Below are 16172 nucleotides of genomic sequence, written 5' to 3'. Positions count from 1 at the left end.
TTTTTAATAAAAATCTGTTTAGGGTCTTTCTTTATATTTAAAAGATTAGGGATGGATAAAATTTAATTTATTAAAAAATTGATTAAATATTTTTAATCTGAAAAGAAATTATTAAAGTTGATTAATTTTTTTAAAACAATTTAAATTATTTGAGTAATTCAATTCTAGCTCCTGTATACAATCTTGATCAAGCTGATTTTTTTTCATAAAGATGGTTTTAACGGTTGGAGTAGTCATTTAATAAATATAGCCGTTTGATCTATAGCCTCAACAAAAAGTTTTTTTTTTTAATTTCTCAACTTTTCATTGTTATATATATATTTAAAAAATTAATTATGGATAACTAAAAGTAGAGTTATATAACTACATGAATGCAAATTGTGATGATAATGAAACTATTCAAGAAGACTCATAAGTAGGATGAAAAAGAGTAAACTATATCATGTTCACTCTATGATATTTTAATTTTTTTAATGTAATTATTTCAGTTAAGATAAATTTTTGAACTAGTTCCATTAATCACTAATAAATTGCTTAATCAACTAAAAATCTTGACTTAATATATTAAATTAAAATTATTTTATTAATTAAATTAGACTCAAAATAAAATACATTCCAACTTAAATAAAATAAATTTCAAAACTAGCTTTTTATTCTAATTCTGAAACCAAATCAATTTAATTTGAAAATTCTAGATAATCAAATCCAAATCTAGATTATGTCTAAACATTACCCCACCATCAGATGCAAGGAATAGATAGAGTTTTGGATAAAGCCTTTCAGTAGCGCTATAGCATTACCAAGTAAGGTAGCAGATCCTGCTTAGCATTGGGATGGTTCTCAATAGCAAAAAGGCCACCTAAATAAAACACCATTTCAAGAAGTGGTATATACCTATGGGATGGTTCAATATATATATATATAAATGTGCAAGTTCCAAGATCAAATGAGACAATTAAGCCACAGGAAACACAACCACATAGTAAAAGGTTATGCAAACTAGAAGCAGGATTATCAAGTACAAAGTTGAATTACAACATCAACAATCCAATCACATTGAAACCAAAATGTTCACTTATTACAGGTAAAACCACAAGAGAAGGATGCATCCGACGAAGTACCACATCAAAGATAGAACCACCACAGAAGAATGAAGGTACAGTAATGAGTTGGGTTGATTTGTTTCTCCAAGATTTGATTGTCAAGCCAACTGCTTTGCTAGCCTTAGAATGGCATAAACAACCTGTATTTAATAAGAACCCACAAAGAATTTAAAAAAAAAAAAAGTGGAGAAGAAAGGGAAGCATTAGAGGCAAGGTTTTTGACATTGATCTAAGCAAACAAGAATACTACATTGGAACACATATTTATATCAACTTAAAGCTTGCAGTTACAAAATGAAGAAGAAAAAGGGGCTGTTGGTTCATTCAAATCATTAATGTCATAATGAGAATCTCAAGGGTTCTAGAGCAAGCCTAACCATTGAGGTTAAACAAAGAAGCAAATGAGACCGTGCTTTACTGAAACCATTTTCAACCAATTTGGCCTACAGCTGGTAACAAAGCATGATGCTAATTGATCTAAATTTGTTTCAAACATTAGTAATAGTTTTGTTCTCTTTGGTCTCTATTTTGCCAATCATAATCCTCTTCTTGCAGATTTCCCGTTTTCTTTTTGGTAGAATAAAAAATCTTCAATTTTTTTCTAGAAATAAAAGCAACAAATGAAGACTCACTGTTTAGCTTGATCCGGAATTTGATTAGAACAGCAAAGGCTTCCAGCAGCGCTAATACAAGTTCAACCAAGGTCGCAGAACCTCCTTAGCATTCGGATAGTCCCACTCTACTGATTCCCACCACTCCTTTGGACATATGCGGATTCTTTCGAAAGGATGAGCAGAAGGAGCTGATTGGTGTGTGTCTTGAAAAAGAGGAAGATACAGAGGCATCCTTTTTAGCTTCGTACAGTTCCGTACTTTAATTTTCCTAAGAGAGTTGCATACCATTTCCCTATTTGAACTGCATATGCTCTTCAGCTCTGGTAAGCACGTCAATTCTAACTCCTTTAATTTGGGAAGGCTGAACTTTGTTGGAGCTTGCGTTCCATTTCCCTTGTGATTGTCTTCCTCTTCTTTTGGTCCTATTATTTCCTCTATTTGTCCACAGCCACGAACTATGAGGTTCTCTAGGTTTTGGAGGTCATGTACCAAGTCAAAGGGAAAGAGCTGCTTCATGTTTGAGCATCCTTCAATATAAAATGATTTAAGATGGGAAAAGATGGCTGGAATAGACTGCGAACTCAATGTAGAAACAACGGATGCTTCTGCTAGTTTAACAAGCACATGAAGGTTCTCTAAATTTTCAAGCCACAAGAGCTCAAGGTTCTCAAATGGGGTGCATGATTGGGATGGTGACGACAGATCAAGCACAGATTCTATCCCTCTACAATCGTGAATCGAACAGAACCCCAACTCATTTGTTTGTTGAAAGAAGGGCATATCACTTACGCTTCTGATATTGTGGCACCCAAAAATTTTCAGAGCCCTAACGTCACTTGGGAGCTCTGCTGGATCTGCTCTTCCTATCGGACACCCGCTTAATATCACATATTTCATAGGTAGAAAGGTAGGGTCCCACCGCTCATCCACGAGCTGCACTTGTACACCTCGTTTCTTCGAATTTGCCGCAATTTTAGTGGGTCCCATTTCTAAGTCACCAGACACTTCCAGAATCTTCGTATTTCTTTTGAGGCCAATAGTTTCTACACCTTCACCAATCAAGAATGATAGTACTTATCAAACTCAATTTCTAATATAATTAATCATTAGTGTTACTATTGCCAATTGTATTTTTTTTTGGGGGGGGGGGGTACTACATCAGCCACCATACCGTATTAAAGCACAGGAGCATAAATAAATAAAAATTTAAAGGTGTAGTTAGTTTGTGGAATATTATATTATGTTTTATAATAGGATTATCGGTGGATATAAAATTATTTTATTTGGTTAGAATATAAAATTTAAGTGTTTAAATAAATAATAACTTAAATAAACCTATAAAGAATGAAAACTACATAATTTGTAAATATATGATGTTGAGATAAATAAGTAAATCATTATTATTATTATAAATTTTATAGTTTAGTTTTGATTATAAAAACTTAAACTAACTTAATTTGGATAAAAACTTATGTTATAACTATTTTTATAATAAATAAATCAGGTAAAAAATAATATAAATTTTATAATATAAAATATTTATAAAAAATTTATATAGTGTTCAATAACTTTCATAACATTTCTTACAAATTATATAATTTTTTGTCATAACTTAAAAAAAAATAGACTGTAAGGCTTTTTATAACATATAAATTATTTTTTACAATATAATTTTTAGCATAATTTTAGAATTTTTTAAAATTTAAATAATATAATTTTAGTACAACTTTATAAAATACACTCGGTAGATTCATATATAATTTTTTTAGAATTTAAATAATTAGTTTAATATTGAAAAGGTTTGTAAAAGAGAATTTAATTACTCTACGTACAAGTGACTATAACACAGTAAAACCAAAATCGATAATACGAAGTAATTAGATAATAAAAACAAGTGGCAGTGAGTAAATTATATTAACAAAACAAATACAAATGCCAAACTAAAGTTTGAGTGTAACATAATTTTTAAATAACTTGACATTTATGTCATAAATAAATTTTATTAAAATTTTTTTATGCAAAATAGTAGTTTTACTATAAGTAATGGGAAATTAATAAAAAAAAGAATTGATAATAACATATTCACATAAATTAATACTTAAAAAATAAATATTTTTGTTTGTTTTTATATGTATTTTAATATTATTTAACCCTTTTTTTGTCCTAATAACATTATTTAACATTTAAAATCTTAAAAATTATTAATGGCAATTTATTCGATTATTTCTTGATTTATTTATGTATTTATATATACTATTCTTATGCTTATATTTTTGAATTTATAATGTTCTAGCTCTTTACTCTTATTTGTAATTAATTAATTATAAAGCTATTTTGTGTAATTAATTATATGTGTAAAGTATTTACTCTAAACCTTTATTATGTTAATTTTATAAATTCATTTATAACTAAATAATTAACTAAAAGCCTTGAATAAATAAAAGGGAAAAAAAACCAACAAGTAACAAGAAGATGGGGGGGGAATAAAGGCTTGTCCAATAATAATAATAATAATAATAATTAGGAGATATAATGGGAAGGGGAGTGCGGTGAGTGGCACTGGACCTTTAAGGGTCCAGTCAGAAAACATGGGTATGCAGCAGGGTGGAGATACAGTCTCCACAGCGCTACACGATGACATTCAACACAGTCGGGACTACCAACTTACCCGCACTGGCCTTAATCGGCCTTCTAAATGGTCCCTACTCTATTGAATTTTTATGGATTTAATTGCATCCGTACCTTGGAGCCCGCTTGCGCACTTCATCACCTTCTGCCACCCTTTCCCGCTGTCCACATTCAACAACTTGAAACGGTAAACACAATTTATGCCTTTTATACGTTTGTTAAACTTGGCTTCAAGTGGTGCCATGACAAGCAAGTAAGAAGTGAGCTGTTGACATTGTATAGACTTGGTGTAGGCATTAAAGTCTATCAACTCCGTAAATCTCCCTTCAAATCTCTCTAGCTTCGTTAATTTGGCAGCATCGAATCCAGTCATTTTTACACGACTTGATTCAACGTATAATATCAAACATTGCAGACAAGAAAGCCTGGGTAGAATTGCAACTGGCAGCTCCTTTAAGCTTTCAGTACATAAATTAAGATAAGTTAGATTTGATAACAATTCCAAACCTTTAGGCACCTTTTCAATAGCTGTACCTCTGAGGTCCAACTTTCTTAGAGCCTCAAGCTTTTCTAGTGAAGGCACATATCTCAAGTTGTAGCATCCACGAAGCACCAATGCTTTGAGCTTTTCCAAGTTTGACACAGAAGTTGGCAATTGCTCGATACTGGTATAAGAAAGGTCAAGAATGCTGAGACTATGCATGTGCTGAAAGAATGATTCTGAAATCCTTTCCAAGGACTCATTGTTTTGTAATAACAAGGTTGAAAGATTTTCACAATTGGGTGACAAGCTTGGAGGAATTTCTGATACCATATTCATCATGAATGAAGCCCTTTCAACATCTTTTTTCCATTCTGGCTCGCTTGGTAATTCTTCCAATCCGGTGCCAGCTTTTACAATAAAATGAAGGTGTTTGATATACAATGCCATATCTCTCATCACATCATGCATCTTAACATCATCTCTAGCCTTTTCCAACAAACAGTTGTTTATTAGCCTATTTAATATAGTATGACCCCTATCATGCAATTGTTGTCGACTCCCTATTTCAAGAAATCCCTCGTCTATCCAGTATTCTATTAATTCCACCCTTGGAATTCTATAGTCTTCTGGGTACAGTGAGCAATAAAGGAAACAATTTTGGATATTCGAATCTTTTAAACGGTCGAAACTGAACTTTAATCGCCCGTATATTTCTTTATCTGTGCCCTTCACACTTGTTACATGGTTACGTAACTCTGTTAATGCATTCCTCCATTCAACAACATCATATATTCCCTTCATGCTACTAGCTATTACTTTTATGGCAAGGGGTAACTTATCACACTCTCTAACAATATCGCCCAAATTTTTTCCAAAGATGGAACCTTTAGAACCTCATGTCCGGTATGAACCAAGAATAAATTCATGGACTCGTCAAAGGAAAGTAGAGGCACTTCGACTATCTCATGACAGCCTATAGATTTACAAAACTCTTTCAATCTACTAGTTAATACCAACTTACTCCGATTGCTGGATATTGGTTCAGGGATCCCTACCTTTTCGAGAACGAACCCTTCCCAAACATCATCTAAGATCAATACATATCTTATTTGTCGCAATTTGTTCCTTAACACAGCTGCACGCTTTTCTTCAGATTTCGGAAGATCTTTAATATTCATGTCATCTGCAATGTCTTCTTGTAACCTGGTGATGTTGAAGTCCTGTGAAACAGTGACCCAAATGATTTTCTCAAACAAGGGTTTAGATTTAGTCTCCTCCAATAGTTGATTGTATATGTGCTTCATTATAGTGGTTTTCCCGATCCCGCCCATTCCACATACACCAACCATTCCAATTTCATCACTCATCAAATGCTTCCGAATGTCTGCAATCACCGCGGTTTCACCTTCCAAATCTTCCAACTGAAAAGGCACTCCAGCAGTAGATGGATCATCAATTACTAGAGCTCCAGTGAACCTGCCTTGTTCAATAATTTCCTTCACTTCTTCAACTGTTTGGGAAACTTGTTTCCCAAGGCGCCCACGTGAAAAACAAGACACATTTTGCATTCTTTCATCAACGTTCTGTATCTTGCCATTGACGGTTTGCACTTCTAGAAGCCAGTTCTCTACTTCTTGCCTTACACATCTTCCCAAGCGAAGCTCTGCATTTTTTCTCAGCTCCACATCTCTCTTCATAGCATTTAGTTGGCGTTGTTTTGCCAGAAGATCATTCATCCTGTCTTCAAGTTTTCTGTGATGCTCTATGTATGTACATGTTGGATCTCCTAAGCACTTTAGCGCTTCACAAATTGGTCCTACAAATTCCATAATTCACCAAATACTCTGCAAGGTAATAATAACAACTACATTTAGCTCTTTATAAAGGATAGATTTTTAGGGTATGATTATATATCTATCTATCTGTAAATTATGCGTCAGCTCCAAAAAGTATTAAGAAAAACTAAAATATTTTTCTAAAATATTTAATTATTTTTATGAGCTCTTTTAAAATAATATTATAAAGCATTTAATTAACTTTTCCTTTTCATATCATTTTTATGAATTCTTTTATTTTTTCCCTCTTTTTACAAGAAAAATACTTATTATATTTAAATTATTTTCTTTTGAGCTTTTTATTTATTTAAAAAATATTTTTCTTATAAAATTTAAATAATATACTTTCGATACAACGTGCAAAGTACTTTGATTGAATTAAAAGCATCTTGACTTTTTAAAATGTTTAATTATTTTTATAAATTGTTTTAAAATAATATTAAAAATATTTAATTACAATTTTACCTTTTTGTATGACAGTATTTTTGTGAATTCTTTTTGTGTTTTATTATTAAAAAATATTTTTCTTATTATTACAATTTTTTTAAAAATATTATTTTCTTTTTTTCATTATTAAACTTTTTTTGTGAAACTATTAAATTGTTTTGGTTAGACCAACAATTACTAAATATTTTTACAATTTGATTAACAGAAATATGTTAAACCTAAATTAAATTAATATTTTAGTTGTAAATTACAAGAATAGTCATCTAACTATTCATATTGTTCTATTTCAATCACCCAACTATTAATTTTTTTTGTTTTAATTATTTAATTTTTTGAAATTAAATATTTTAGTCATTCTTCCGTGAGTTAGTCTAACGTGACTTTATTTTATTGGCCTAATAAAAAATTTGATCCTAAATTTTAAAATTTCAACAAAGTTAGTCCTCAATGTTTACAAAATTTGTCATTTTAGTCTGAATTTTAAAAATTGTAAAAATATTTAAAAATTCTTAAAATTTTAAAAAGTAAATATAAATTTTAAAAATTTTAAAATTTTAAAAGTAAAAAAAAATTTAAAGATTTTATATAAAAAATGACTTTCAAAAATACCTTTTATTTTTTTTATTCAATTGACAAAATTTGAAATATAAAATGCCATATCCTTTACCTGCAATCTCTATCTAATGCTTGAGCTAAAAATTGATTAAGACACGAGACCACTAGGGCTTGAAATTGATATTATCTCAATAGCAAAAAGTATGGTTGTTAGAGTTGGTATTATCTCCGTAGAAATGATAAAGACATTGTTAAATCAAATAAAAGTGACCATAAGTGTAGCTTACCCTTAATTTTATATATTATTAGTATGCATATATAAATTAAATCAAACTTTAATCTAATTTTTTTAAATACTTTTTATTTTTTGAAATTTAATATTTCATCATAAATTTTTAAGATAGAGTTGTTATTTTAACTTTATTTAAATCATAACAATTGTTAAAATAATCCATCTTTAATTATATTTTCATTATTACTTAAACTATTCAATTTAGTCAATAAGTAATATCTTATCATTTTAAATTCTTTTATGATTTTATTCACATCAATTTTGTAGCATGTCCCTCTTGTACAAAATAATAATAATAATAATATAGATGTGTACAAGTTTGATATATATAAAAGTACGAGTTTAAATTTTTTTTTTAAATAATAGAGTTTTTTTCATTTGAAAATACGGTCACATGCATTCTAAATATTTTCACACGCATATAGGTATGATAGGTATACTAGTAATAGATAAAATCTCAACAAAAAATAATAGATAAAATTATAATAATAATATTTTTGTATAATAGAGTTTTTATTGGTTTGAACTATGCAATTGAGTATATTAATTATTAAGAATAAATATTATTTTAAATTAATTATCATTTAATTAGTGTTATATGTATATATCAATTAAAATTAAGATCTATCATTATAAATATTATTCAACAGATGAAGACTGTTAGATTGATAAGTTTTAAGTATCTAAAAAATAATGAGTATTAAAGTAATAGGTTTTCGAAGAAAATTTCAAGTGATTGTCAAATGACAACTGGATAAGAAAGTGATGAAAGATCATTTAAATCGATAATGATGCAAAATTATAATCTTCATTCATTATGATCACACATTTATTTAGTTTATTTTATATGTTATACTAAATTATTTTATTATAATATTTTAATTAATTTTGTAAAGATAAAAAAATAAATATATGCTATATATCCATCTTTCAAACAAACATAAGTACTTCTTTAATATTGTAAAAATAATAATAATAATATAAACATTGCACATGATGTTAAAGACTAATATATATAAAAATACGAGTTTAGATTCGAACTAATCAATACAATTTTTATTGTTCGTTATATTATTAAATTTATCATTTTAAATATTTTATTATTTATAAGATTAATCATATTTATAAAAAATTAATTTTACTAAAATGCTTGGTTAAACAAATTTATTTGATAATAAAATTTATCATACTTATAAATAAAAAAAATTATAAAAAATTTGATTGATCTGCTAAAATTTAGAATAGTTTATAAAAAGTTAATATTTATATTAAATTAATTTATATTTTAATCATTGTGTTTCTATGGAAAATATATGTTGGTTCTAAATAGCAAATTTAAATCATTTATATAATAAGTATTTTATATTTCATATATAAAAAATTAATGAATAGTACATTGAATAATGAAGACTTCAATAATTATTAAAAAAATATTAGCACTATATTTGAATGATAAAATAATTGGTATATGTTAATTATGCTATTATTTTTAGTAATGTTACTTTATATGAATTATATGAAGTAAAAATATATTTATATTGAATATAATTAAAGTGATTTAATTATAATTTGGAAGTTATCATTATTATAGTATTTAAATTATAAAATAAAATAATTTAATTTAATTATATTTAATAATTTAAAATTTACAGGAATTAAGAATGGCTTAAATTAACCAAATTAAAATATAAATACTAATCCATAACTTATGGAAAGTGGAAGTTGTAATATTTGCTAGACAAAAGTCTAAGAGGCCGGAAAACACATATGGGGAAAGCAGAGGAGGTGTAATTATTATGGATCTTCTCTATCATCTACTCTACTTATTATATTATATTATATTATGAGATGTAAAATCGTTAATATTAAAAAAAGATAAATTACAAAAATAGTTACTTGTTTGACTCAGATTATATTTTAGTCATTTACGTTATCATTTTGTTACGAAGTGGTCACTCTACCGTTAAGCTCTATTATCTCTCTAATAGTGGTCTTACGTGGCAGTCTAAATGAATTTTAAATACCAACTTGGATGTCCTATGTGGCAGTCCATATTAAATTTATTTAATTAAAAATCTATTTTCATCTTAGCAAATAGCTACTGGACATTCAATTTGGCATTTAAAATCTATTTGGATTGCCACGTAAGACTGCCATTAGGGAGGTAACGGTAGAGTGATCACTTCGTAACAAAACAATAACGTAAGTCACTAAAACATAACATTTCAAACATATATGATTAAAATGTAATCTAAATAAAACAAAAGTGACTATTTTTATAATTTACCCTTAAAAAAACCTAAAAGGTAAGATTGTTGCGAAACTCGGAAGTCAGATTTTTGGAATTCCTCCAAAACAAAGAAGAAATCAGATTATTCTCAAACCCACACCCATCGTCTTCCTTCTTTTAAAATGAAAGAAAAACTTACCTGAAATATTACACTCAGATGAAGCAAACGAGAAAAGCGTCTGATTATACGAATTTGTTGCGAGTAACCTACTCCACAGAAAAGCGATTCAAATCAGATGTTGATTCAGAGTTAACAAATAAATATACTTAGCTACTGTGGAAAATATACGTTACCTTGGCGTTGCTTCACCCTGTCTGCTGTTTTCTTCTTTAATATCAACTCTGGAATGGTTTGCCTAAGTGATGAGAAATATACCGGTATTTCAGCAGTCAATGTTGCAAAATCAAAGGAGATCAGCTTGACTTCAGTTGACTTGCTTATATGATTACACGGCAGTCTCGGAAAATAAAACATTATAGGCGGTTAGGTTCGGCCCACGTCTTATAATTATATAGGTAAACTACATTATTGCTCCTCCTTTTTTTCATTTAATTAAATTAGATTTTTTTTGTATATTTTTGTCAAGTGCCATGAAATTAAAATTGATATAATAAATCAATATAATATATATAATTTGGGGTTATCTTTGTTATTATACTAATTTTTTAACTATCACGTCTTTTTCTTGTCAAATATTTAATGATACTTAATGGAAATGGACAAACAAAAACAATTTCAATTAGTTGTATGACCAAATTTTTTTTTTTAAAAAGATAGTTGGGTGACAAAAAAAAGTGCAATAGTTAGATGATCAAATTAAAAAAAATGATAGTTGAGTGACAAAAAAGAAATAGAGCAATAAATGGGTAATTTGTGGTGTAGTTTACCCTATTATATTAATAGACAAGTCAAAGTTAATTTTGGTTCCTCTATTATGGTCAAATTTAAAAATAAATCCATCTACTTTTTAATGTAACATAATTTGGTCCTCTATTTTTATAATATCATAGGCTAATTCAAATAACTAGTTAATTGAAGTACATTTTTTTCTTAAAACACACTTCCAACTGATCACGTGTGATACAATGTTTTTGAGAAACAATTAAATTAGCATTTTAGTTGAAATAATTAATCGATATTAATAATTTAGACTAACAAATAATATTAGAAAAGTAGAGGATAAATTATGTCAAATTAAAATTCAAAAGACTAGATCTCAAATTTAAAGATAATAAATTTGACTAAACCATGATTGAAGAGATTATGCTTGTTTGGGTTCAATTTAGTTGAAATTATAAAAAATTAAGGATGGGCACTCAAACTATCGTCTTATTACATTGACAATAATATTCATATCAATCGAACTAAGACTTAACCAATTAAAATATCATACTATTTATATTTTAAATAAATCACATTATGTAGATAAAATAATTAAAATAGAGAAATATTATATATTTATTTTTTTATTTATATTATACTTTTAATATGTGGGCGATGTCAATAAAGGATCTGGACTCAAAGTGACTTCAAAAAATAAAAATAGAAAAAAATTGTTTGTTATAAAAATATTTTATTTATATAAAAGAAATTAATATCTCTGAACCTACACAAAATCTCAAAACTCCTTATTCTTTTTCTTTTTAATATTCATCACTTTCTCCAATAATTTTCTTATTCTCTTTTTTTCTCTAGAATTTTATAAGATAAATATTAATTTTTCAAGATTTTCAAGTAGGTTTTCCTAATTTGATAATATATATATTGTTTTTAAACATTATTGATTACTTATTTTATTCAACACTTTTTTGTTTAAATTTTTATAATAAGTAAAAAATTAAAATGACTATCAAACACGTTTAAAATATTAATGTAGTATTTGAAAAGTCACCTAATAATTGAATTTGGATATAATTGCTTGTAATTGTACAAGGATAGTATGTTTGGATAACCATTATTATTGATGGGTCCTATCAAATTGAATGTAATTGGAGCATCTAATTACACTTTTCAATTCTTAAAGAGAGGGTGAGAATTGGAGTAATTACACAGGTATTCACACCCAAATTTAATTACCCTATGACTTTCGAAACACTCATTCATGATTTAATTTTAAAAATTATATTTATACAATTTTAAGTTATAAATAAATTATTATATATATAAACACATATAAGTGTTGGGGGTGATTATGACAAAAAATTTCTAAAGTTATATTATAAATTTTAAAATATATATTATAAAAAAATTTTATGTATATTTTATGAAATTGTAACAAAAAATTATATGATTTAATTATTATAAAATTTCTAAAGTTATGATTAAAAAGTATATTATAAAATATAATATACATTTTATTTAAGTGTTATAATTAACATATTTATAAAAAATTATGACAAAAGACAAAAATTTTCAAATTATATATTAATATAGGTAAAATTGCACGTTGCCCCCTTAAAAATGATAAAAATTTGATTTAATCCTTTAAATATTATAAAGTTATAGACTATTAAAATTGTTAAATTACATTTTTACTATCGCAAAAATTACAATTTAATTTCGGCCCCCCTAAAAAAACTTTTTGGCTTCGCCTCTGTTCATAGGTGAAATTAAGATAATTTATATTTCTAAGAATACATGGAAGAAGATCTTAATAATCTTAATGATACATGTTAGAGGTGTCCATGGGCCGGGCGGCCCGCCCGAAATATGGGAGGGTTTGGGTAAAAATATAGGCCCAAAATATGGGCTTGGGCAAAAAACGAGGTGCCTGAGGCCCGACCCGGACCGGCCCAAAAATATATTAAATATATATTTTTTATTTTTAAAATATACTAGTTTTAGTTTTATTTTAAGTTTTAAGTTACAAAATGTTAGATTTTGTTACAACAATTAATACAATTAACAATTAATAATTTGATATAATTTGATAAATTTACTAACAATTAATACAATTAACAATTAATAATTTTACTAACAAAATGTTAGTAACAATTAATAATTAACAATTTGATAATTTTAGTAACAATTAATACAATTAACAATTAATAATTTTACTAACAAAATGTTAGATTTTACAAAATGTTGACTGGTACAAAAAAATATATAATTTGATACAATTTTAATAACAATTAGTTTTAATTTTAATAAAAATATAATTTTAATTTTAATTAAAAAAGGGTCGGACACCATCGGCACCTCGGTGCTATGATGTGCGGGAGCCTCGGACACTGTCGGTAACCTAGGCCCTTGGTCGTGCGGGAGCCTCGAGCACCATCGACACCTTGGTGCTTGGATGTGCGGGAACCTCGGGCACCATCGGCAACCTCGGGCACCATCGACAACCTAGGCCCTTGGTCGTGCGAGAGCCTCGGGCACCATCGGCAAACTAAGCCCTTGGTCGTGCGAGAGCCTCGGGCACCATCGGTAAAATACGGGCCGAGCTCGGGTTCCATATTTTTTCCCCGGCCCGGGCTTGGACAAAATCTCAGGCCCATATTTCGGGCTGGGCCGAGCCTGGGCCTAGGAAACGGGCTAAAAAAATTTTAGGGCTCGGCTCAAACCCAGTCCAGCCCGGCCCAGCCCATGGACACCTCTAATACATGTTTAGATTTAGATGATATTAAATGTTAAACGCTAAAAAAGAGATAACCCAACAAATATAAAATGCTAGAGCGATTATGTTTATTTTCTTGTTATTTTTGTTAGTAATAGTATTACCGACTACTTTCTTGGACTAACATATTACATATGATAATTGATTTCAGTTTCTCTTACTCGTTTAATTTTTTATAGTATTTAATATTTTTTAAAAAGATAAATTATGTAATTGTGTAATTATAATTTATAATTACAACTTGTACTACCAAACATGATTGATAAAATTATTATGTAATTACACTTTGTTAGCCAAACACGTCTAGGAAATTATACTTCTTTGTAATTACAAAATAGTGTAATTACTACCTAATAATTATATTTTCATCCAAATACTTTGTGTTGTCCAAATAGGTCTTAAATATTGAAAAATTTCAATTATTTATTAAACACACTTTAAATTAATTTATATCAAGTAAGTTTTAAAAAATGAGTTATAAATTATTGCAACCTTAAATTAAGTTCCTTTTTAAATAGGATAAAACAACATTAATCTTTGAATTTAACAACTTTTCTTATTTATTGTCTATATTTTTTTCTACATTAGTTTCGAAACTTGACAATTTTGATTTATATGATAACATGACACCTCAATATTATGTCCAGTTCACCTAAAAATTATAATTTTTATTTAAAAATTTAAGTAATAACGTGGTAAAATACCATAATTTAATATCATCACAAGGACTAAAATTGAGAACAGTTGTCAAATCACAAAACTAACATGAATAAAAATCCAAGGATTGATGTTATCCACTTTTAAATATATATTTGGGTAAATCAAAGTAACAACGACCTTTATTTAGAGTGATGGATGGGTAGTTTATCCTACTTTTAGAGTGATTAATGTGAAAATGTATCGTTAATTTTTTATTACTATTTAACTGACTAATTTAATTAATTTCTATTTTGAAACTAAATTAGCAATTTTTTTTTAAAAATCGTCAAAATAAAAATGACTAATAAGTAGCTTATCTATATATTTTTATGAAAGAAACTTTCATTAAAAGAAGTTACACACAGTGGACTAAAGTTCTCAAAAGGTTGTACAAAGAAAATGCTAGACAAAAAGTCAAATAGGCCGGAAGACCCAAAACATAGCGGGGAAAGCAGAGGAGGTTTAATTATTATGGATCTATGTAATTTACTCTAATTATTATATTATATTATGTAAAATTGTTGAATGACTTAAAATTAAAAAAAAAAACTATAAAAACCAAGATTGTTGCGAAACTCAAATCTGGGAAGTTAGATTTGAAATTCCTCCAAAACCATAGCTTAAACAAAGAAGAAATCAGATTATTCTCAAATCTGAACTTTTAAAATAAAAGAAAAGCTTACCTGAAATATTACGCTCAGATCAAGCAAACGAGAACAGCGCCTGGTTATACGAATTTGTTGCGAGTAATATTCAAAACCTACTACACAGAAAAGCAATTCAAATCCGATATTGATTCATAGTTAAGAAATATACTTAGCTACTATGGAAAATGGATGTTATCTCGGCGTTGCTTCACCGTCTCTGCTGCTTTTTTTTCTTTAATATCAACTCTGGAATTGTTTGGCTAAATCATGAGAAATCTACTGGTATTTCAGTAGCCAATGTTGAAAAATAAAAGGACATCAGCTTGACTTATGTTGACTTGATTAAATGATTGCAGGGCAGTCTCGGAATTTTACATTCCCCCATTATAAAACATTATAGGAGGCCCACATCTTTTAATAATATGGGAAAATTGCATTACAGGTCATCTAACTATTGCTTCTTTTTTCTCATCAAACCAAATAAGATTGTTTTTTTAGTATATTTCTGTTAAGTGTTATTAAATTTTTGACGAGAAAGTAATATAATAATAAATTTAAATCTTAATTTTTATATATTATATCAATTTAATTATAATTTAAAAAATTTAAACTTCAATTTTTAAAATAATCTCAATTTAATACTCAAAATTTACTATTCTTTTTCGCTTCCCATCGGGGTTTTTTACACAAATAGGGTAAGAAAAAAAATTTACTGAAATAGGGTGTCAGAAAAAGTATTTACCAAAATGGGTTACTTTTTTCATTGGTGCCTATTAGATAGGCGCAAATGAATAAAAAATAATAAAATATTTTTTTATATTTTTAATAAATTTTAAAAAAATACTAGTCAAAATACGGTCAACTGGTCTGGTCGGGTCGGGTGGCGCCTATCAAGTAGGCGCCAATGAAGGTGCCTCATAGAGAGGCGCCAATGAAGGTGCCTCATAAATTTAGGATTATG

General features: G+C 27.9%; 2 protein-coding genes across 2 annotated transcripts in view; both read right to left on the bottom strand.

Moving 5' to 3' along the window:
* Positions 1–15553, bottom strand: part of LOC107928037 (putative disease resistance protein At4g10780) — a 70128-nt gene extending 54575 nt beyond the window's left edge. The window contains exons 1-4 of the mRNA XM_041086818.1: positions 15381–15553; positions 15248–15287; positions 10543–10706; positions 10388–10455 (exon numbers count right to left, since the gene is read on the bottom strand). The gene's annotated coding sequence lies outside the window, so the exon portion shown is untranslated. The remainder of the gene's footprint in view (positions 1–10387; positions 10456–10542; positions 10707–15247; positions 15288–15380) is intronic.
* Positions 1787–6658, bottom strand: LOC107928100 (probable disease resistance protein At1g61300). Its single transcript, XM_041087845.1, has 3 exons — positions 5851–6658; positions 4460–5713; positions 1787–2766 (listed from the first exon to the last, which is right to left on the bottom strand). Exons 1-3 carry the CDS (start codon positions 6656–6658, stop codon positions 1787–1789), a joined length of 3042 nt encoding a protein of 1013 aa, XP_040943779.1.
* Positions 15554–16172: the final 619 nt, after the last annotated feature.

This window comes from Gossypium hirsutum, chromosome D01 (assembly GCF_007990345.1).
Source record: "Gossypium hirsutum isolate 1008001.06 chromosome D01, Gossypium_hirsutum_v2.1, whole genome shotgun sequence".
NCBI classification, from domain to species: domain Eukaryota; kingdom Viridiplantae; phylum Streptophyta; class Magnoliopsida; order Malvales; family Malvaceae; genus Gossypium; species Gossypium hirsutum.
The sequence above is the reverse complement of the archived record's forward strand: the minus strand, read 5'-3'. Positions and strand labels throughout refer to the sequence as shown.